The sequence below is a fragment of the Lithobates pipiens genome, unplaced genomic scaffold (assembly GCF_037356315.1).
Source record: "Lithobates pipiens isolate NorthernLeopardFrog02 unplaced genomic scaffold, aLitPip1_a1.2 Scaffold_13, whole genome shotgun sequence".
NCBI lineage: Eukaryota > Metazoa > Chordata > Amphibia > Anura > Ranidae > Lithobates > Lithobates pipiens.
This window is the reverse complement of record NW_027507718.1, coordinates 404,174,144-404,195,942: the sequence shown is the minus strand read 5'-3', so window position 1 is coordinate 404,195,942 and position 21,799 is coordinate 404,174,144. Positions and strand designations below refer to the sequence as shown.

Sequence of the window (21,799 nt, the reverse complement as noted above, 5' to 3'; positions counted from 1 at the left end):
TAGGAATAACAGCTCCGCCAGCCACCCACCCCCCTTTCAAGCAACCAAAAGTAATTCCATGGCAAGGTGTGGGCCACTCCATTATTTCTTCATCAAATAAGTAAAAGGTCTGGATTGATTCTAAGCGTTTTATTTGGAATTATTGCTGTGAACCTACATTCATTCAAAGGAGCTGTCTATGCAAGTGAAATAGGCCATTGTAAGGCTTCAAAAACTAAAATCAATCAGTGATAACATTAGAAGTGGCCAAATCAACAGTTTGGTACATTCTGAGGAAAACGCACTGGTGAGCTCAACAAAAGGCCTGGGTTTTGTACACTGAAGACAACAGTGGTGGATGATCGCAGGATCCTCTATGGTAAAGAAAAACCCATTCACAACAGCAAGACAAGAAGGACACTCTCCAGGTGGTGGGCATATTGTCAAAGTCCACAATCAAGAGAAGACTTCAAAAGACCAAATACAGAGGGTTCCCCACAAGGTGCAAACCATTCAATAAGCCTAAATAGAATAAAGAAGCTATAGAGACTTTGCCTAAAAACATTTAAAAAAAGCCAGATCAGTTCTGGAAAAGCATTCTTGGAACAGCTCATTTTCTGTGGTCACATGGTAGAGGCAGTGTGATGGCATAGGCATGCATGGCTTCCAGTAGCACTGGGTCATTGGTGTTACAGAAGCAGCCGGATGAATTCTGCAGTGTTTAGAGATATACGGTCAGCCCAGATTCCACCAAAAGCAGCAAAGTTGATTGGACGTCGCATCACAGTACAGAGGGACAACCATAAATATATAAAAAAAAAAAATCAAAAAACCCACACACTGCAAAAGCAACCCAGGAGCTTTTGAAGGAAAAATTGAATATTCTGCAATAGCCGAATCACCTGATCTCAGCCCAATTAAGCATGCATTTCACTTTTTGAAGGCAAAACTAAAGGCAGAAAGATCCGCAAAAACTAAAGACCGCTGCAGTTAGAGCCTGGCAAAGCATCAGAAAGGAGGAACCCCAGTCGTTAGTAATGTTCATGGGTTCCAGACTTCAGGCAGTCATTGACGCTAAAGGATTCTCATCAAAATATTGAAAATTAACATTGATTATATTAATTTGTCACGTTACATTTGAGCCCCTGAAAAGGGGGGGAGGGGGGGTGGACAGGGACTGTATAAAAATGGTTGCAGTTCTTAAAATTTGTACTTGATATTTATGTTCAACCCCTTGCATTAAACCTGAAAGCCTGCACTTCAAAATCATTTAGATTGTTGTTTTAATTTTATTCTGGTGGCATACAAAGAAGAAAATTGTGCCTGTGTCCAAATATATATGGACCTCAATGTACATTTTATTTACATACAGTTAAAGTAGCGCAGTGGTGAATAGGAAAGAAAGCCCTGGTCATGAAGGGGGTAAAGCCTTCCAGAGGTCAAATGGTTAAGCGGTTATGTGGAGGGTGGGGGGCAACTAAAAACCCATCACAGCTGATGGCTTCAATTAATACTGTAGCTAACCTGGAGTTAAGTTTCCAGATGAACCGCCATTAAACTTGTAGTTCTAACTGACCTTTAGTCGCTGTGCTGACAGCAGATAGAATTCTCTCTCGGAAGATTGGCAATATATCCACATAACAGAAGCCAAACAATGTTGCAATATCAAATCATTGCAGTGTAACAGATTTTAGACAAAGCCTCATTCACACCAACTTCAGAAAAACTGATGGAAACTGATGTGCAGATTACACTTAGACATGAGTTTACATCAGTTTCCCTGCATGTTTCAGTAGGTTTTATATATGTTGCAGATTCCTACACAGAAAAATCTGCACACAATACCAGTGTGGTGGTGTGAACAGGACATATTGTGAACAATGATCTGTTTGTGTCCTTGTATAAACATTGACATCTCTGTACCATGGTGTGAACAAGGCCTTAATGTACAATGCCATCAGGGCCTAGTCGCCATATGTGCTTGGTTGTCCTGGGCACTTTTTTTAAAACATGCAGTTGAGATGGGTTTTTACTGCCCTCTAAACACTCTCCTCTATGCTGCTGGCACAATGCATTGCCCCCCCCCCCCCCCCCCATGTGCAACCATCCATCTCAATGCCTGTCAAACGCCCGCTGAAGAATGCTCTACTGTGGATAATTCTTCAAAGGGCAAAGTGTAATTGAGCCCCATGACCACACACTTGGTTACATGACCATGCACTAAACCACCCTAACAGACCACTTCATAATGTGTTGCAAGGACTCCTGCAGCCTCTTGAGACTGAACAGGAGGGAGCCTTCCAGTTCCTGGAAAAACCTTCAGCTAAAAACAGAAGTGAAAACTCACCGTGCTATCCAATCAGGTGTGTGATCTTCTTCCTCGGGAGGTGTAAAGGCCAGAAGCTGAGTGATGAGTTCACTATCGGAACTTGTAGACAGGCCAATTCCATGACGCATCAACTATATTAAAAAAAAATTATTAAAAAAAGGCACGTTATAATAGGGGCTCCACACAGAACAATTACCGGGGCCTGTACACCATGAGCCATTTATGTATATACTAGAGCCACCAGGTGCTGCATTCACAGAGCCACTTGTCCCAAGGCCTGTGGGCGAGTGGCCCAGTACAGTGTGCCATGGACTGCTGGCAACAGACCCCCGGCAAGCACCCTGACAATTTACACCCCAACACTTTACTGTAGCCACTTACAGCCTTAGTCCTACCTAAAACCAGATGAAGTGGCTGATTTCTTTCAGGCTACTCCTTTATTTTCATCTGGTAAGTCTACAAAATCGCATACTTGCTGGTATCTGGGTGGCTACACACTCATACACCACGTATGGGTGGATAGGGGTGGAGCAAAACATGTCAAGGGTATGTCCTGGTTGGAGTCCAGGCTGAGGCTGCCATTCATCTCACTTCCTTGCATCTTTTCCTTTGACATTGCTGCAGCTTGGAGCTAGGACAAGCTCCCCGTCCTTGCCTACACTCAGCAGTCTAGTTAGACTTGCCTCTGAACATCACCTAAATTGTCATTTTGGGTCATCTATGGATGGAGCCATTGCAGTCAACACCATTACATTTCAGCTTCCAATTAGGGTTGCACTAATACTAGTACAGAGTATTTGCACAAGTACCGGTACTCATGCAACTGCACCGATACCTGATACTTTCAACATCGGTTCTTTTGGCTGTCAGGTCTCCCCTTAAAGCCTGGTAATTGGAGCTGTAAAAAAATAAAAATAAATGTATATAGCAGCCGGCAATGTTTATTAACATTGCTCAGCCCTGAAACACTAAAATTAAAAAAATTTTGTATATTTCTGCAGATTGAAGGGTGAACAAATCTTCCTTCATTTAACCCCTTAACCCTCAATTTACTCTAATCAGCCTCAACTCCCTATTCTCCCCCATTTAATTATTTTCCTGCTTTTTTGCCCTTTTTGTTCACATTTTATAAACTATAAACAATTAAAACTTTGTCTGTCTTGTTGAATATTTTTACATATAAATTAACACATTTACACATTTCACATGGAAAAATCTATTTTATTTGCAAATAACTTTTCAATGCTTTGCACCATTGCTGACAGCTGAAGTTAAAAACAAAACAGTTATGGTAGGGCATTGGTAATCAGTTTCGGCGAGTACAAAAAAAAAAAAAAGTATTGGTGCATCCCTACTTCCAATAGTGACAATTACATGACTGACTACAGTGTGTTCTATGAACTTTCTAAAAATGTTATTTGCCTGAAAAAAAGTATATAGCCAACTTAAATGCAACAAAATTGAGGTGAACCTCCAGCTCACATTATAGTTGCACAAGCAGTTACAGCAAGTCTCATACTAGATTATGAAAACAACATCACAGGGGGTGCAGGAACAGGAGTGGTATAGATTAGAGTTTAACATGCATGTATCCAGCCATGCCCAATTCATTTAGTCTTATGCAAGTCACATTTTTGCCCAAAGGCAACAATTACCAAAGCAAGGATTTCAGATTCTGGAATGTAGAGTGCTGATCACACTTTATAAAGAAAGTCTTAGTAAATATATAAAACAATCCAGATTAAAGAATGTTAGGCATGTGAGCCAGTGCTCCTCTAACATTAACAGTTATTACATGACTGGCCTAAGAATTTGGGGACTGCCGGTGCACCAAACGTGAAATTGTTACCCAATACAGTGATCCAATATAATATTTATATTTATTTGTGTCTGTAACTCTACATTTAACTTAGTTGCTGCTTTAATTACATGCATTTAAAAAAAGTAGTCGAACAAGAACTTAAGTGATTTTTTTTAAATTAAAAACAAAAATTTGAATTTACAAACATGTTATGTTATACTTACCTGCTTGGTTGCAGTGCATTTCCATAGAGCAGCCCTTTCTCGGGTCCCTCTTTGGTGCTCCTAGCTCCTTGTGTCCATTCCGACATGGAGCTGCTGCCCAGCCCTGCCCCCTGATTTTCTATTCTTATTGGCTGAGGACAATTGGCAGAGCCAAAAGTGCCACGCTGCTGTCTCAGCCAATTTGGGGGGGGGGGGGTCTAGATAGGGCTCATGCAAGTATTAGGGGGGCTGCTGCACACAAACATTTTAATGCATTGAAAATAAAAAACCTGCCTTTACAAAAACCAAGCTACGGTTGACACTATTGCGTCTTCTGATGCTCTGCAAACGTGCATTGAGCTTGCATTGCCATCAATTCACATGCATTTAAGTGACAACCCACACAGAAACCCCATGCTTTGCCACATTATGGGAGACACATTGCCATGGCATGCTAATTGCACGTGGGGCATCACTACCAATTAGGCAGCAGAGCATTTCTAAAAGCACAGAAACCATGATTTGCTGCGTATTGTGGAAACGCACTGCAAACACGCATTGCATTATGGCAATGCAAGTGTGATGCAGGTCTGTGGCGAGTTTCCAAAGCGTGTGGCAAAAAGCACATTTGGTGTGCATTTGGAAGCACGCAGATATGAACGCAGCCCAATTGTTGACAAATGAGCTACAAAACACGCACTGAAAAGCATGCAACACACCACAAGCAAAAGGTTCTTGAGCTACTTTGGGGCTTTTTTGCACATAGGGCAGCCCAGTCAGTTGAATGGGCTGCCCTATGCAGGCCCCATGTCGGATGCAAGTGGGATCTCAGTTTCTGCGAAGCTAGGGTGTCAATGGAATGTGCTTGGGAGGAGAGTTTTAGGCAGCAAGGATGAACTGGGAGGAGAGGGAACGAAACAAACACATCTTAGGGGTTTATTTACTAAAGGCCAACCCAGTGTGCACCACAAGTGCACTTGGAAGTGCAGTCGCTGTAGATCTGAGGGGGAAGATCTGAAATGAGGGTGAAGCTCTGCCGATTTATATTATCCAATCGTGTACAAGTGGTCCCTAGGTTACAAACAAAATGGGGTCTGTAGGTTTCTTCTCAAGTTGAATTTGTAAGATCCAAACAGGTAACTTTTTTTAAGTGAAGTTCCAGCAAGAAAAAAAACACATGCATTTTAGTTTTTTGGATAGCACAGAAAGGAGTTAACACACCTGTAACATTTGTTTTGCTGCCTGTGCTCATGTTCAGAAGATTTCACCTCAATTTGTTTGTGACAATTGGATTTAGAATTTTGGGTGATCCGGGACACAAGGATTGGTGATAAAGCATCAGTGCAGACACTTTTCCTACAATAACTTACAGGAGTGAAGTTCCCTTCCTGGGGTAGATTTCCTCACTTCCTGTTTTCTCCCTCCGTTTGTAAGTTGGATGTTTGTAACTCGGGGACCGCCTGGTACAAACAAAAATGGTATTTTCTTTGCATGTCAAATGCAGTTGATTTGCCTTTAGTAAACCCCTTAGTGTCATAGGAATGGTTTCTCATCTTATACGACTGAGTAAAGTGGCAACAAAGTCACAAAAACGACTACAGCTAATGGTGCCTTAGATGGACATTTTCATTCATAAGACCTAGCAGGAGCATGGCCAGATTCCTTGCTGCAGTTTTTTTTTTTTTAATCACATTTCACCCCCTCATGAGGTTCAAATTAAAATATGGGTTTGAAATGTACTATATTTAGAGCGTTTCTTCCTTGCCAGACATTTCCTACAAAAGCGCATTTTAACCATCTTGTGATAGTGGTCCTGTTGTGTGGGCGAGACGGGGACAGCACAAGTGAGGGTTTGCGCGTGATTTCAACTCTGCTCAGACAATCTGAATTTAGCATGTTGCCTGATAGTGTACTGAGCCATGGGTATTCAGCAAAACAATACTCTGGTATAAATAAATAAAAAAAAAAATAAATAAAAAAAAAAAGTTGTTCTACTCAGCAGGCTGTCCCCCATAGCAATTGTAAAATGTACATTTCTATTCTAAAGTGGGGTACACACTAAAGATCAGGCAGTCTGATTTTTCTCGATATTTCACAGCAAATCAGAATTGATGAAAGAAAATTTGTACAAAAATTCTGGTACGACTAAGGTGGTTTTGTTTATGGTTTCTGATCATGCACAGTCTGATTTCTCTTGGATGAAAATCGTACAAAAAATGGTATACATTAAAGGGAAATCATTTGAATACCTTACGAGAAACATTCTGAAGTGTCCCTTCGGCTGTCGAAAGTTGCGTACACGTACAAAAATTCTTTGGATGAAAACGTTTGCTTGATTTTCTTAGTGTATACAAGCCCTTAGACCCCTTTCACACCAGGGCGTTTTGCAGGCGCTATAGCGTTAGAAATAGCGCCTGCAAAACGCCTTAAAGAAGCTGCACCATTGTGTGTAGTGTGAAAGCCCCGAGGGCTTTCACACTACAGCGGTGCGCTGGCAGGACGTCAGAAAAAAGTCCTGCCAGCAGCTTCTTTGGAGCGGTGAAGGAGCGGTGTGTTTACCGCTCCTCCACCGCTGCTGCCCATTGAAATCAATGGGGCAGCGCTGTAATGCCGCCGGCAAAACGCCGCTATTGCGGCGTATTGCCGGCGGTTTTAACCCTTTCGCGGCCGAAATGCGCCGCAAATCCGCTGCAAATCTGGCGGTAAAACGCAGCTAAAAATAGCGGCGTTTTACCGCCGCCATCAGCGGTGTGGTGTGAAAGGGGTCTTAGAATACTTGCCCTGCAAGTTTTGGGACAAAGCCAAACATGGCATGAAGAGTTCTTGCCCATTAGTACATGGGCTTCGTAGGCCCCTTTACCATAAATCCGTGTTCTGCATTCACCTCACACTCACTAACTGCAGTCCTACTACAGTCTGATTTCTGGGAACAAATGGCAACTTTACTGCGCTTATCAAATAGATAATAAAATGCTAAGGCATGGAGGAACAAACTCAATTTTCAAGGTCTGCAAAAGCCTTCTCTACATAGTGCAGTGAAAGTAAAAGGCCAAACTACAAATTAAACATCTACAAAGCAGATTCAAGTATAAAGGAAAAGCTATCAGCAACCACCAAGTCATGAGATCAGGAAACTGCTGATGCGCACGATGTTCTCTAAAGACATCCTGGCCAAGATTGGTGAAAGGTGTTGTATGTTTAGCACTGAGGGGCAAGAACATAATAGACCACCAGTGTAATGTCCCTCAAAAAAGGGGACTGAAACAAACATCTGTATCAGTAAAGAATAAAAACGTAGCAAGACAATTAAAGATAAAACATTTTTAGTTTTGGATAGAGGAGAGGGATTAAACACCTGTCTGATTTACTGTTAACAGAGGCAGTGGTAAACTGACAAAGTTCCACTTTATTTAAAGCCATTTATAGTGGTGCAAGTTTTAATTGTAGCAGGGGGTGGGCAACCCATGTCACCCCAGCTGTGGTGAAACTACAAGTTCCATGAGGCACTGCAAGACCAACAGCCACAGGCATGGTTCCCAGAAGCATGGTGGGATTTGGTATGTCACCAGAGCTGAAGTGCTGCGGCTGCCTACACCACTATAATGAAAACATACACCACTATAAATTGGTTGGGGGGGCTTTTTTAGGCCCCTTTACCTCATGGGATTGTGGTGTCAGCATTTTAGAAATATAGGGGTTTTTAATGGGGCTCATTCCAATTGGTCAGTCAGGGTCATGTGATCAAGAAGGTTCTGCAAGGTTAGGTAGGGATTGGTCAGTTGGCCTTTTAGAACCTTCTAGAAGGCCTTTTTGGCCCATTTAAGGAGCTGCTTCCCATGGTTTGACATCAGTCGCCAGAGAAGAGACAGCACAAGGAGGAATATTGAACCTTGCAAAAAAACAACAAAACAAACACACACTGTGCATCTCCCCCCCCCCCCCCCCCCCCTTGCCATTTTTAGTGCACCCCGGAGGACAGGTGCAGCATTCAGTACCACTGGGCAGGACTGGCCCTATGCATTCAGGGACAAATGCCCAGAACACAGAAGACCACATCTGTTCTGGGCATGAATCTTAAAAAAAAAAAAAAATTTAAATTAAGGTGAACATACAAACTGCATTTAAGTGGATTTCATGTGAGCTTTATCAGATTACCTTTCGCCTAAGTCGAGCTGCATTTATTAGTTCTCCATTATGTGCCACAGCAATCTTTCCATGGAGCGTTTCAACGACAAACGGCTGACAATTCTCCAATGCAGAATTTCCCGATGTCGAATACCTTGTGTGCCCAATTCCCAGGTTGCTCATGTTCAGTTTCTTCAAACTTTCCTCGCTGAACACGTGATTGACCAAGCCCATTCCCTGTAGGAGAGAAAATCATTAGCATAGCACTGGAAGACTTGGTGGCCATCCAAGCTATAAAGTTGTTCTACTACACCAACAGCCCCAAAGCTAGTCCCTGTATGGAGGACAGATTGCAGTCCAGGCATAGCACTGAAGACTGTATGAAAGTCTACAGTATTTGCACACTACAGTCCCAAAGCTATTCCCCATAAGGGGAACAAACCAATTAAAGCTCATTCCATGCAGCAGTGGTAATAAAGTTTGATATAAGGGGCTCCAAGTGCAGCCTAATCACCAAAAGGCCACCCATAGTGTGTGAACGCAATTCTCCCAAAAGCAATCAGACATACCCCAAAAGAGATGGTCAGACTGCATATAGGCTTTAGGCGTTGGAGATTTGGACATGCTTTGTGAGACAGTTGTAGCCTGGAGAAACATAACACGAGACTGCTGGAGACTACATCTATTCCAGACCCTTAAAGCCATGCTTCCATATTTGTGTTCCCTACAACCCACTACTTGTGACACAGCAAGGTCCATTAAAGATCAGAGAAAAAAAATAAAATAAAAAATAAAAAGTACAAAAAGGGAACAATAGCACAGAAAAGCAAGATAGTATGACAATTCCACAAACAACCCTGCCACAGGTCCACCTAATCAGAGTTTTGATCAATATTTAGAATTCTAGGTTATTGATCAAAATAACTTTTAAAAATTGAGAACACCTCTTTACCACTTGACTGCCCACTGCAGATCATATCCATTTAGGTATCTGGGTACTGATATTCAACTATAGGATAATAGTTTGGCCTCTTGCATTTCCCTTCTTTCTCACCAAGGTTGCTCAATGAGTTAAACTCGCTCTGATGAGACGAGTGAACCTATTGAAAATTTTCCTTCCCAAATTTTTATACACAATGTTAAAACGGCTGAGTTTAAGATATTTTTTGTGCAATTGATTTAATTGCTACAAATGAGGAACCCCAAGTCTTCCAGGGAGTCCTCAGCTACCTTTCAATTGCCTACTAATTGAGGAGGTTTGGCAATTCCCATCTCTGCATACATTACTATGCAGCCTAAATCATGTATATTGGTGGATATTTCCACAACTTGGACTTGTGGGCGGCACAGTGGTGTAGTGGTTACCACTCTCGCCTTGCAGTAAAAAGGGTTGCTGGTTCAAATCCCAACCACGACACTACCTGCCTGGAGCTTGTATGTTCTCCCTGTGCGGGTTTACGCTGGGTACTCCGGTTTCCTCCCACACTCCAAAGACATGCAGGTAGGTTAATTGGCTTTGGTTCAAAATTGGCCCAAGTATATGAATGGGGACCTTGGATTGTGGGCTCCTTGAGGGTAGGGACCGATGCAAGTGTGCAATGGATAGGGATAGGGACAATTGTAGACACTCAGGTTGAACTGTATGGACTGGTGTCTATTCAACCTTACTATAACTTAATAAGTTCACCTTTGGAAACATGTTACACCCTAAAACCGAGTGGAACATGCAACGTGTTTACACTGCCTGATCTCTGCACTGACAGCAGTACAGGGGAGTAGCTGTCACTTTGATAACCACAAAGCCATGCGGGACTCTGCCCACATCATTAACACCGATCTGTGTGAATGAACTACAAGCTGACATACTTTGAGGATGTTTGCTTGTAGTTCTCAATGAACTACCAGTGCTGTGGTGCACCATGGTGGTTCATATATTCTCCCTGTCAGATTGTATCTGCTTGCCGTATGGAATGTATGGGCACACAAATACACTGTCAGATCTGGCAACCAGCATGGCACCAGCAATTTGCTTATCACTGATACAATGCTTTACAGGCTTACAAAAAAAAAAAAATGCATTTACTATTTTTCTAAAAAGTGAACTTACCTGTGAAGGCCACTACTGCTACAGGGGCTGCAGTAGTCTCTTGGTATGAAACCTATCCCACCTTTTATATATAGATACTCCCCTGCCAGTGACTGAGGGTACTACTATCCTTAATATGTCCCTTCATATTTATACCCAATGTTTAAATATTTTGGAGGGCGACCACCCCATAAGCAACTGCTCTGGCACAACCAGAGATTGCCCAATTTTTTTTAATCCCCATGTGCTATACTGCCCAAGATGGGGATTACTGTAGTTGCACAAACTGTATGAGGGTGGCACAGTCAATTTTTTTGGGCAGCACCGTTGTGTTGCATATGCCGCTACAGAGGTCATTCTATTATACACAGCTTCGACACGCCAGACGCTCAATTTGGTCTGCACGACGTATGCCTCAGCAATATAAGGTCTGAAAGCTCCCTCCTAGGCTCTGATCATACAGGCTTCATCTCCTATTACAACTTCCTTATTGATCAGCAGACAATATCAATACTCAATATGCAAAATAGATGGTACATCTGTCTGGGACATCCCGGATTTTACTTTAGAAAATTGGCAGGCATTTTACATGCACTCAAATACAGTTCTCGGCCAAGGACAGCCATCTACGCTATTTGCAAAGATTATACTATACACCAACACATCTGTTTTATATGTGCAAGAAACCCACCCCATCAGGTCATAAATGAGACTGAGCAGGGGGACTGATGTGGCCACGAGTTGCATATTGCAGATACATTTGCTCGCCCCAACGTCTTCTGCCCTAAGGGGTGCCTTCTTGGTATATCCAAGCAGCTGGAAGCCTCTGCTGTAACCAAACTGACAGACTCCCCCAGGACAGAGGCTTTGAGGGGACTGAATGCTAGCCTCTTGCATACAGACTATAGGCCCTGGCATTTGAGAAAGCTACAAGCATTTAGGAAGATTCTGTTATGTAATGCAAAAGGACATTATTAATGAGGTAATGATTGTCTCTGCCAGTTTGAGGTGGTTGGTATAGTCTCATTTTGTTGTGTACTCCTTGCTGGGTCGTTTGGGGTGTGGCTGCATTTCAATGCTCTATTGTGTCTGCCTTGGATATTATGGGATGTGTATGTAGATTAGCTGCGAGATTGGTGGGGGAAAATTCCTCCAACTGCTGATTGGACAGTCCTATACAAAGAAAGTGCAATATTTCCTTATAACAAATACAAAGTGAAGATATAAAGTGCAATGAAAAACTATACAATATGTAAGTGATCAGAAAATCTTTAAATTTTATAAGTCCATATGTCCAATGATGCGTCTTGATTAGCAGACCCACAAGGAGGAATTCCTTCACCATATATTGAAATCCACCCAGAGTGCTCCAAATTGAAAGCTGCTCACCAGATGGATGTGACCTCTTTAAAAAGGTCTAATGGGCTTCTGGGAGCGCCTGGATTGGATACCCTAGGTTACCAGATGAATCCTTTAATATGAGCTCTCCACCAAAATATCCCATATGGACCTTAACTTCTTTCTGACCAATGAATGAAGATAGTTCCATTTAACTATTTAGGTTTGCTTACAATTCCATTCTCTTAATATGATCATGGTAATGGGCTACAGTTTATAATATCTATCAGGGTTCATGCTTTAGTGACTGATCGTTTTAATTTCATTATTAACTTTTTAATGTAGTTTATTATAAGTATTCATAATATTGTGGTTGTCCAAGATGCAATATTTGTTTACGAGTGGTCAATGCAGTGGGTTGTTTTGCATAGATAGCCATGTAAGATACATTGTGGGTGTGGAGGGTGGACATTTGATGCTCCACCAATCGCAGCTTCTTCCTAGCCATTTAAGTCAAGCATGCCTAGTGATCGGTACGCTTCTTGATGACATATTACTAAACGTACGTTCATGCACGTGTGGTCTCCACAACAGCTATGGACGCGAGCCCAGCGGCAAGCGGTTCCATAATACAATCTCTGCAGGCTATGGCCCACCTAAATGTAAGCAGACAACCTTCATGTTTTATGTACAATTTTAAATAAAACCGTATTACGCTATGCGGTGTCCCTTTGTTTTTTTCCATCTGGGATATTTTGGTAGAGAGGTCACATTACAGTGGTTTCAGCTGGTAACCTAGGGTATCCAATCCAGGATCTCCCAAAAGGGCATTAGACCTTTTTAAATAGAGGTCACATCCATCTGGTAAGCAGCTTTCAATTTAGAGCACATTGGGTGGTTTTCCATAGATTTATGGAGAAGGAATTCCTTCTTGCTTTCAGTGTGGGTCAAGACACATCACTAGACATATGGACTTATAAAATATAATGATTTTTTGATCACCCCCATATTATATTTGGTTTTTCATTGCACTTTATGTACATCTTCACTTTGTTTATGGTATTTGTTTGATAAGGAGATATTGCACTTTATGCACACATTCACTTTAAGTTATATGATATACAAGGAACATAAATCACCTAGTGCCCACTATTACTTTATTTGGTTATATTTGCACAGTGATAGGTTCACTGTTTTTTGGGGAGCAGCTTTGTACACAAAGGCATTACTATGGCGCAAGTCTCTTTTTACTTACATTTTCTTTGCCAGAAAAACAATTTTTCTAGGCTGGACTCATACAAAAAGGTCCTGCGCCTTGGTTGATGGGGGAAAAAAAAAAAAAGCTAATCAGGCCCTGCCACTCTATAAATTAACATGAGGAAAGAAGATTTCCTCAAATGTTTTATAAGGTATGGGGTCCATGGCACGACACTCAGGAAACTAGTGATTCTATGCTGTCCGATTTAGGGCCCCATTTAGCAAAGAGATGATACCAGGACCTTGATATTTGAGCACAAAGAGCTCCATGACCACATTTCCTAGACCTGTACGATTCGCTGGGTGAATGAACGTGTATACACTATATTGTCCAAGTAGAGGTTTATACATGCAGGTGAGTTCCTGCACTGTTCAGGGGTCTGTTTCCCATTTTCTTGTCACCTTGCACTTTATCAAAATTTGATAATTTATTTGAGATGCTGTTTTGGGTCAGGTCCCGTTTGTCCTCTTACTTTACTGGGATACAAGTCCTATGGCGCCCATATGTATTATGCATTAACCTTTGTCTGCATCTTCTGTAGGCAAATGTACATTTGTAAAATGGAATGTCAATGTTTGCCTTGCATGCTTAAAAAAAAAAAAAAAAAAAAAGTGTGAAATAAAGAAAACCCTTTAGCTACTGAAATCTAGGTCTACAGACTTTTTTCTTCAGCGGTCCAAGTAAGCACCTAGGTAGGGTAAACAGACTGCCTGCAAGGGCCCAGAGGGCCACAAAAGTGCCAAAAGGGGTGCAGGTTGGGCACCAGGGCCATAGGGTTTGCCTTATGGAAAATTGTCTAGTCTCAAAACTATAGTGCTTTCACTGCCACGTGTAAACAGAATGCAAGGGGAGTAAAGAGCAGCCGGGTATTTATTTAAATTAATGCACAACTTTTCTCTGCATGGGGGCAAACAACTCGCTTTTGGCAACATCTCCAGCAGGCTGAGTTTTCTTTGCGACAATGCAGCTTCTTTTGTCAAACTTTTGTATGTACTTCCAGAATATCATAGGACCCACCTTTGTGTAATTTAGTATAAAAATTGACCTTTCGGTGCAAACATTTACAGGCATATAGAAATCATGCGCCAGCATGGTCTACAGAAACCCTTGGGATTTGGCACAATACAATGCTGAAACCCCATGGGAAATGACTGGGTACCAGGTCAGCCAATCACCTGCACTGTCATGTGGAAGGCAGGGAGGCAAATCACATGCTCTTAAATGCCTAAATCAGGTACATCCCTTTGCTTCGCTGAATGAAGAGATCATTTTAGAAAGTTCCTTGGCAATCATGGGTGTCATTGGGAAACCCAGGCACCCATGCTAATGAGACATTCAAAGCAAACCTATGGCTTCTAGGGAGAATTGCGATTGCCCAAGCCAAACCAAAAATGTTACAGCAGGTTAAGTTTTTGGGGTTGGCGTTTAGACTCTCATAGGCCTGGCAGTCAGGGATTCTAGGACTTGTCTATTCTTCAAACACATAAAGATGATCAATTTTACCTTGTGCATTCTGTATGTTGGAGCAGCACCTCCATCACTTGTCACAATGCCGGCACTTTCCTGTCCCCTGTGAAGATTAAATTAAACAAGCATTAACAAATTAGATATTTAAATATTTGTATACTTCTGAATTTCATGTCCTCACAAACTTGTACATGATCAGTTTTGATAATACACAATGTATCAGGTAAAAAAAAAAGAAAAAAAGGTGACAGGGTCACCTGTGCCCACACTGCAAAAGTGAACTGCCTGTTTCGTCTAGAGTATTCCAAGAGCACTTTTTACAAGCCAAATCTCTGCTCCTGGGGCAAACAGTGTTCCCACCCAGGAGAGGGCTGTCCTTTGGCATCTTCAGGTCTAGTGCAGGGGTATAGGGGCTGCATCAGTCTTGACCTCAAAGGACCTTACACTTGCAAAGGAGAGTACAGGGGAGAAGATGCTGCAGGGCCTGATCTAGCAATGTTTTGCTTTCTCATGGTCTACTAGGCAAACAAGTGGTTGGCCTTTGCAGTGAGGGTGCAGTCCCACAGCAAGGAAGGACTCGGTTTTCCCCAAGTTAAGTTTAAAGAGGAAGTAAACCCTGATGGGTTTACTTCCTCTTTTTTTCCCTGCAAAGGTAAAGCATAATGGACTACTATGCATCGCATAGTAGCTCATTATGTGTCACTTACCTGACACAGGAGCCAGCGAAGTCGCCGCTGTCCCCTGTAGTCCGCCGCATCCATGTTGCTTGTGGCGTCTCGCAGCTCCGACGAATCACAGCGGCGCAACCGCGATGACGTCACTCCCGCGCATGCGCACGGGAGTCGCGCCTCGCAGCTCCGCCGCTGTCATACGGCGAAGCCGCGATGATGTCACTCCCGCGCATGCGCACGGGAGTCGACAAATTTGGCAAATCCATTCTTGGATTTGCCGCATTTAGTGCGCATGCGCGCCGCTGTCTACGGCGCATGCGCCGTAGACAGCGGTGCCCATTTTCGGGCAAATATCTCCTAAACCATATAGGTTTAGGAGATATTGCTTGGACCTACAGGTAAGCCTTAATCTAGGCTTACCTATAGGTCCAAGTTGTTTGGAAGGGTTTACTTCCTCTTTAAAGGGATAAGCTCACCTTTTGTAACATGTTATACCCATATTCAGAGTGAAACATGTTACAGATGTACCCCCCCCCCCCCGGTTACCTTTTTTGATAGCTAGGGAGGGACAACGACTTCCCCCCCGCTAGCTGTAACAACCTGCAAAGGACATGCCTGTGTCATCCATTCACAATGTTCTGTAAATGGGAAAACTACAAGGTCTGGCAGCCTTTGCAGCAGTTGGCTTGTAGTTCATTCATGCTTCCTGGCAGAGTGCAAGTGCCTTGCTGTATCTGAGTTATGGCCAGACAGCCACATAGTCTGCAGGACTGTGGCATTACACCCACAATCTATTATCATGGATAAAATGCTTTACAGGTCCATTACAGAAAAAAAAAAAATTTACATGCAAGAAATTTGCCTAAAAAAAGGTGAACTTGTCTTTTAAGCTAAGCATTGTATTTAAGAAAATACCATATTACACAATAAAAAGAAATGGAAAAGAAGATAAAAATGTTGGAGTTATTGTTGTGTTTAATGTTTTTTTTTTTTAATTCTTTATTTACGGATTGCAGGTAATACAGAAGCAGATTGTAAAAGAAAATAGTCACCCAGTTCTCTTATTACATCGAATAATACATTTTACATTGTGGGGAGCATTTGGTAGCATAACGTATTACATCAGTATCAGACCTAGAGTAACTAAGGCCATAATACCATCTGTCTTCTGTGGTCCTCCCGCTTAGTACTCTCCTTTATGCTAATGCGGCTCCTGGAGTGGTCCCCTTTAGGTCGACCCAGAAGGGCCTTCGTTAATGGCTTGGTATCATTTGCATAATGGAAAGCCCAGTCGGGACCACTCCCAAGGCCGACAGTCTTTAGTAAGAAAACTGGGTAAATAGTACGATAAAGCCCTCGCAATCACCAGTTATTTTTAGTGGGATTGGGGGTTAAGGGAGAGGGAATGGAAGGGGGGGGGTAGGGAGGTAAAGGATAAGAAAAAAAGGGGGGGGTAAGTTGGGTCAAAAGGTAGGAAGGGAAGAAAGAGGGTGGGGTGGACCAGAGTGGTCCTCAGGTGGAGAGAAAGACTGGGGGGACCCTGGTGGTATGCCCAGATCGGGACAGTCTCTCTGCTCTTGCCAAAGCTCACAAAAGTTCTGTATTCATCGGAATACCTAAACAGGCTCCAAGGCATCCATCGAGCGGTGTGTTCCTCCTATCACTCAGGGGTGATGTAAGCTGTTCCATTCGATAGATGTCGCAAACTCTTGCAAACCACTGAGATCCTGTCGGGGCGGCCTGCTGCTTCCACATACTAGGTATACATGTCCTGGCTGCGTTCAGGAGGTGTTTTAATAGTGACTTATGAAATTTCTTACCGGAAAGTGGAGTCAGGTTAAGAAAGATCGCCGATGGATTATCCCTAAGATCAATAGCTGTGAGGTCAAGTATAATCTTGATAACTTGCCCCTAGAAATGGGACAATTGCAGTGTGTTTAATGTTAACTTTAATGGCCTTTACATTTTTTACGTGCCTAAGTGTTTACTTTACAATTTCTTTTACATTGCGATATTCTTGCTATTCCATATTTTTATTGTTATATTAAATGTACAACTAACGTATGTAGATCAGTTACTAGTAAAGTCAGCTTAGATTTGTCACTCCCTTTCTTCTAAACACATTTTAAGATAAATCCAGGATGCAGGAGTGTAATGATTCCACTGACCCATAGACTTACATTGTGAGGAGTAGTTAAGTGCCACCACGGAAGCAGAAAGCACAATCTGTGTGTAATAAGCATATATGGCTGACCCCAATCACACTCAAAAACACCAACACAAGATTTGTAAACCATTTTACCAACCTGAACATATATTTACGTATATGAATCAGGAAGGTAGTCTACAAGATAGCAAATGACTTGAGAAATGCACCAAGGTGGACATGGACATCATTTGAGTGCCTCCTGCTCATTTAATAAGCCTAATGATCTTCAGCATTCAATCTCATGGACCTGCATTTCAATTCAAGTTCCATTGGGGCCAGGCAATGTTCTTGCACTGGGGTCCTCCATTCAAATCCAATCCAGGACACCATCTGCACAGAGTTTCCATGTTCTTACCTCCCACACTCCCAAGACATGCTGGTAGGTTAAAGCTAAATTTCAGGTACAGTAATGCATGCAGTCTTAGTCCTGTGTCGAACAGCTACCCCGCAGCATACTGAACACTGGGTGTTGACACCAAAGACAGCTTTTTTTCTTCTCAAATAAATGAGAAGCATTTTCTGATTAGATGAGCTGGTGATTGTGACACCACCTTGTGTTTCTGACCTCATCCAGAGAACGATTCGCATTGAGAAAGTGCAAAAGCATTCTCTGAATAGTATGGCACATGCATATTGATATTGGTCCAAGCTGGACAAATCTCTCATTTTACCACCACTAGCCCAGCCATATTTGATGGGGGAGCCACTTTCAGGACCTCTTCACAAGCCTAGGACTCAGAGCGGACCTCTGACCAGTATAAAGCTAGCAGTCCATCTTGGGAAGGCCATGTGGTTTTCATGGTCAGCACCATTTTGTTTGTCACAGAAGGATGTCAGCAAAGATCATGAAGTGTCTATGCTAGTAACCTGATCCACTGTATACACAAACACCCCACCACAGTCATGGAGATATTTCTAAATCAATGGACAGGATGGAAACCTCCTGGGTTAAACCCAAGCCTTCAGACGTATACAGGCAGGGAGACTTTGCTCCTGTTTTGGCAGCGGGGCAATTGAAATGGTAATTCAGCCATCGGCCAGTACTGGATCCATGTCAGTGAAAAGGACAGTGGGGGTGTTGGGTGAGGAGCTTTCCTGTCCTGCTAGAATGTCAAACAAAAGCAAGGGTCAGTACAGTGCACCAAATCAGGTAGAACTAGTAAAAACAAAAAAACAAACTTTCCCTTAGGAGAAATAGCAGAGAAAACAGCCAACAGCATTGTACACACACCAAGTGGGACATCGGAGAAATGTCGACAAACAGTCCCAATTGTTTGACACCGCAATAGAAACAACCCATTTAATATGGACCAGATTGACTTGATTTCACCAGGAGCAATAGTTACATTTTGAGAAAAATTGGATTGATTGTATCAGTTTTCCAGTGGCGTCTTGAAAAATGCAACAGCTTCATTAAAGTGATCACTACACTAAAGCCTAACCATGCATGAAATAAAAATGCCAATACATGCATAGCCAGGATTATAGATCAGCTATATGGGCTGTAGGATCATTTAAGTGCTATTGATCACATCACCTTTTTCAATGTAATTTTGAATGATACAACTACTGTACATAGTAGTGATTATACAATATTTAGAAAAGCTCCAGTACATGCATGCTAGCATTACATAACTATAAGGGCTGTAGCATCTTCAGTGCAATTTTTGAAGGCTACAGCCACTTCATCAAAGTGATCACTATACGGAAAACTATGCATGCACAATATAGATTAAATATCCCTAATGCATACTAGCATTATGAATGAGCTATAAGGGCTGTAGCTTACTGATCACCTTTATAATGCAACCCATGTTTTAAAGAGCCAACCACTTCAAAGTGATTATACTGAGCAATCCGAGGCATGCATGATACATTTTTAGTAAATACCAACACATGTATAGCCAGCATTATAGATCAGCTATACGGCCGTATCATCTAATTGCACCACCTTTTCAGTACAACCACTTCATCCAAGTGACCACTATATTAATAGCCCAATGCATGAATCTTATAGATTCATAATTTCATATTAAAAATAACCCCAGCACATGCATGCATACTAGAATTATGGATGAGCTACAAGGGCTGCATCAACCCATTGGTCATATAACCTTAATTTTTTCTTTACAAAATGTTATCTGGTACAGAATGGTGGTACAAATAGATTATCATACATTAAAGTGGTTGTAAACCCTTACAGACCACTTGACTACAGGTAAGCCTATAAAAAGGCTTACCTGTAGCTACCCCAGATATCTCCTAAACCTGCATGATTTAGGAGATATCCCCTGTACCAGCATGTGCCGACGTCAGCACATGCGTATTGCAAGACAAAGGTATAATGAGCTAGTATGCATAGCAAGCTAGCTCATTGGGAAATGCTCACCTTAGATCGAAGCCCCTGCAGTAGTCCCCATACCCCACTGCAGCCAGAGACATTGCGCCCAGAGTTACTTCCGGGTATCATGAGCTCTGATGTTGCGCCCACGCATGTGCACGAAAGCCTCCGGTAATGGCACGTTTGTGCCATTGCTTCAGCTAGTGTGCCGTTACCAGAGGTTCCCACACGCATGCGTGGGAGCGACATCACAGCTCTAGCCAATTGCAATGCCAGAGCTCACGATACTCGGACATAACTGGGAGCAATGTCGCTGGCCGGAGCGGGGTACGGGGACCACTGCAATCTAAGGTGCGCATTTCACAATGAGCTAATGCATACTAGCTTATGCCTTTGTCTTGCAGGTTTTTTTGAGTGTTTACAAATCACTTTAAGATTGAATTAGAAATTTTGTGTAAAAAAACAAAAAACAAAATAAAAAAAAAACACAACAAATGTGTTACGTTAAGAATTAGATTTATATTGTTGAGGTTAACCAGCACCAAATCCAATATCATTAAAAGGTCAGTAGCCAACAGCTGATGGCATCAAATTGTGTTATTTGATCACAGGTTCAAAAAGTATTTAGAATGTGTGAACCAAGGGTCCATTTTATAATTATATAAAATGAAAGAATATGTTATAAAAAAAAAAATGGATCCCCCATGAGATTACTATCGTTTATTCTCACAGGTGCGATTTTTTTGAAAGATCCAAGCACTTAATCAGTGATCATTCTACTAAACAGTCGTATGACATAACACACACACACTTCGCATTATAGATCCTCTGTAAGGTCTCTGCACAGTAACCAGGCCCCCCATACAACATGTAGAGTCGTGTCTATACAAAGTTCGCTCATCTGAAGATCAGCAAACAGATCCAGCCTTAGGACAAGCCCGACCCCTCCAGAGTCTCGGTGAGGTTCTGCAGCAGCTGAGGCCCATCGCCAGATCTGCACATATACAGGACGATCAGATCTCACATGTAGCAAGCAGCCAGGGCACAAGCTGGGCAATGAGGTTCTGCAGCAGCTCCCAATATAGATCACAGATCCACATGCTCCCCGCCCCCAATCGCACACAAGGGCCCGGTGATCGGTTACCTGTGCTGCAGCCCCACCAGCCCCAGGGTGATGACATGGGGTACATCCAGCTGGGTGGGCCATGTATCGGAGGCGATACAGCCGAACACCCCGCACTCCTCCCCGATCCCGAGCTCTTCCAGCTCCATGCCGAAAACCACGTGGATCTCGGCACACAAATACTTCCTGGGCAGCGGCGGGGGCCCGAGCCGGGCTATTTAAATGTGGGGGGAGGGGTAGGGGAGGATCCTCCCTGGAGGGAAGGAGGGGGGATCGGAGTACAGGGCCATGTGAGAGGAGAGGGGGAGGAGCTGAACACTCACAATGTTGACTGTGCACACATAATGCTGATTAATAAACTCATCAGTGACAGGAGGAGAGAACCTCCACATCACCACATAGAACATATCATCTGATCTACATAGACTCCTCCACAGACATCTACTTCTACTTTACAACCCCAGATATGACTCTGGAAAACCCACTGTGACATCATCACTATGTGGTACAAAGCCTATGCAGAGGGCTGAGCTGTGGGAGGGGCCCAACAGCTCCACCCACTACAGTCCACAGGAAGGGGCGGAGACAAGACCAGTCATCCTGCATGAGGAGAGAGAGCAGCAATGACTGGTCTTTATTACAGGAAGTTCCTACGCACTGGATTACTGCACACACCTGGAAGAATGGCACAAAGCACACCAAGACACAAGGAAGAATACATATGGTTCTTCTATCATGGAGTTCACCTTACTTTATGTCAGGGATCTCTCCAAACTTTCTAAACCAAGAGTCGAATTGTCCTTCAAAATTTAGTGGGGCCATACATTAGAAAATGTATCAGGCTTGATGGTCAGTGGGGGTAACTATAT

The 21,799-nt window shown here is 42.7% G+C and overlaps 1 protein-coding gene across 1 annotated transcript in view; it reads right to left on the bottom strand.

Annotated features, from left to right (window-relative positions):
- The window catches only part of PPAT (phosphoribosyl pyrophosphate amidotransferase), a 44,831-nt gene extending 23,680 nt beyond the window's left edge, over positions 1-21,151 (bottom strand). Inside the window, exons 1-4 of the mRNA XM_077477435.1 lie at positions 20,952-21,151; positions 14,623-14,689; positions 8,468-8,674; positions 2,327-2,439 (exon numbers count right to left, since the gene is read on the bottom strand). Coding sequence (XP_077333561.1) covers positions 2,327-2,439; positions 8,468-8,674; positions 14,623-14,689; positions 20,952-21,079 — 515 coding nt within the window. The 5' untranslated portion in view covers positions 21,080-21,151. The remainder of the gene's footprint in view (positions 1-2,326; positions 2,440-8,467; positions 8,675-14,622; positions 14,690-20,951) is intronic.
- Positions 21,152-21,799: the final 648 nt, after the last annotated feature.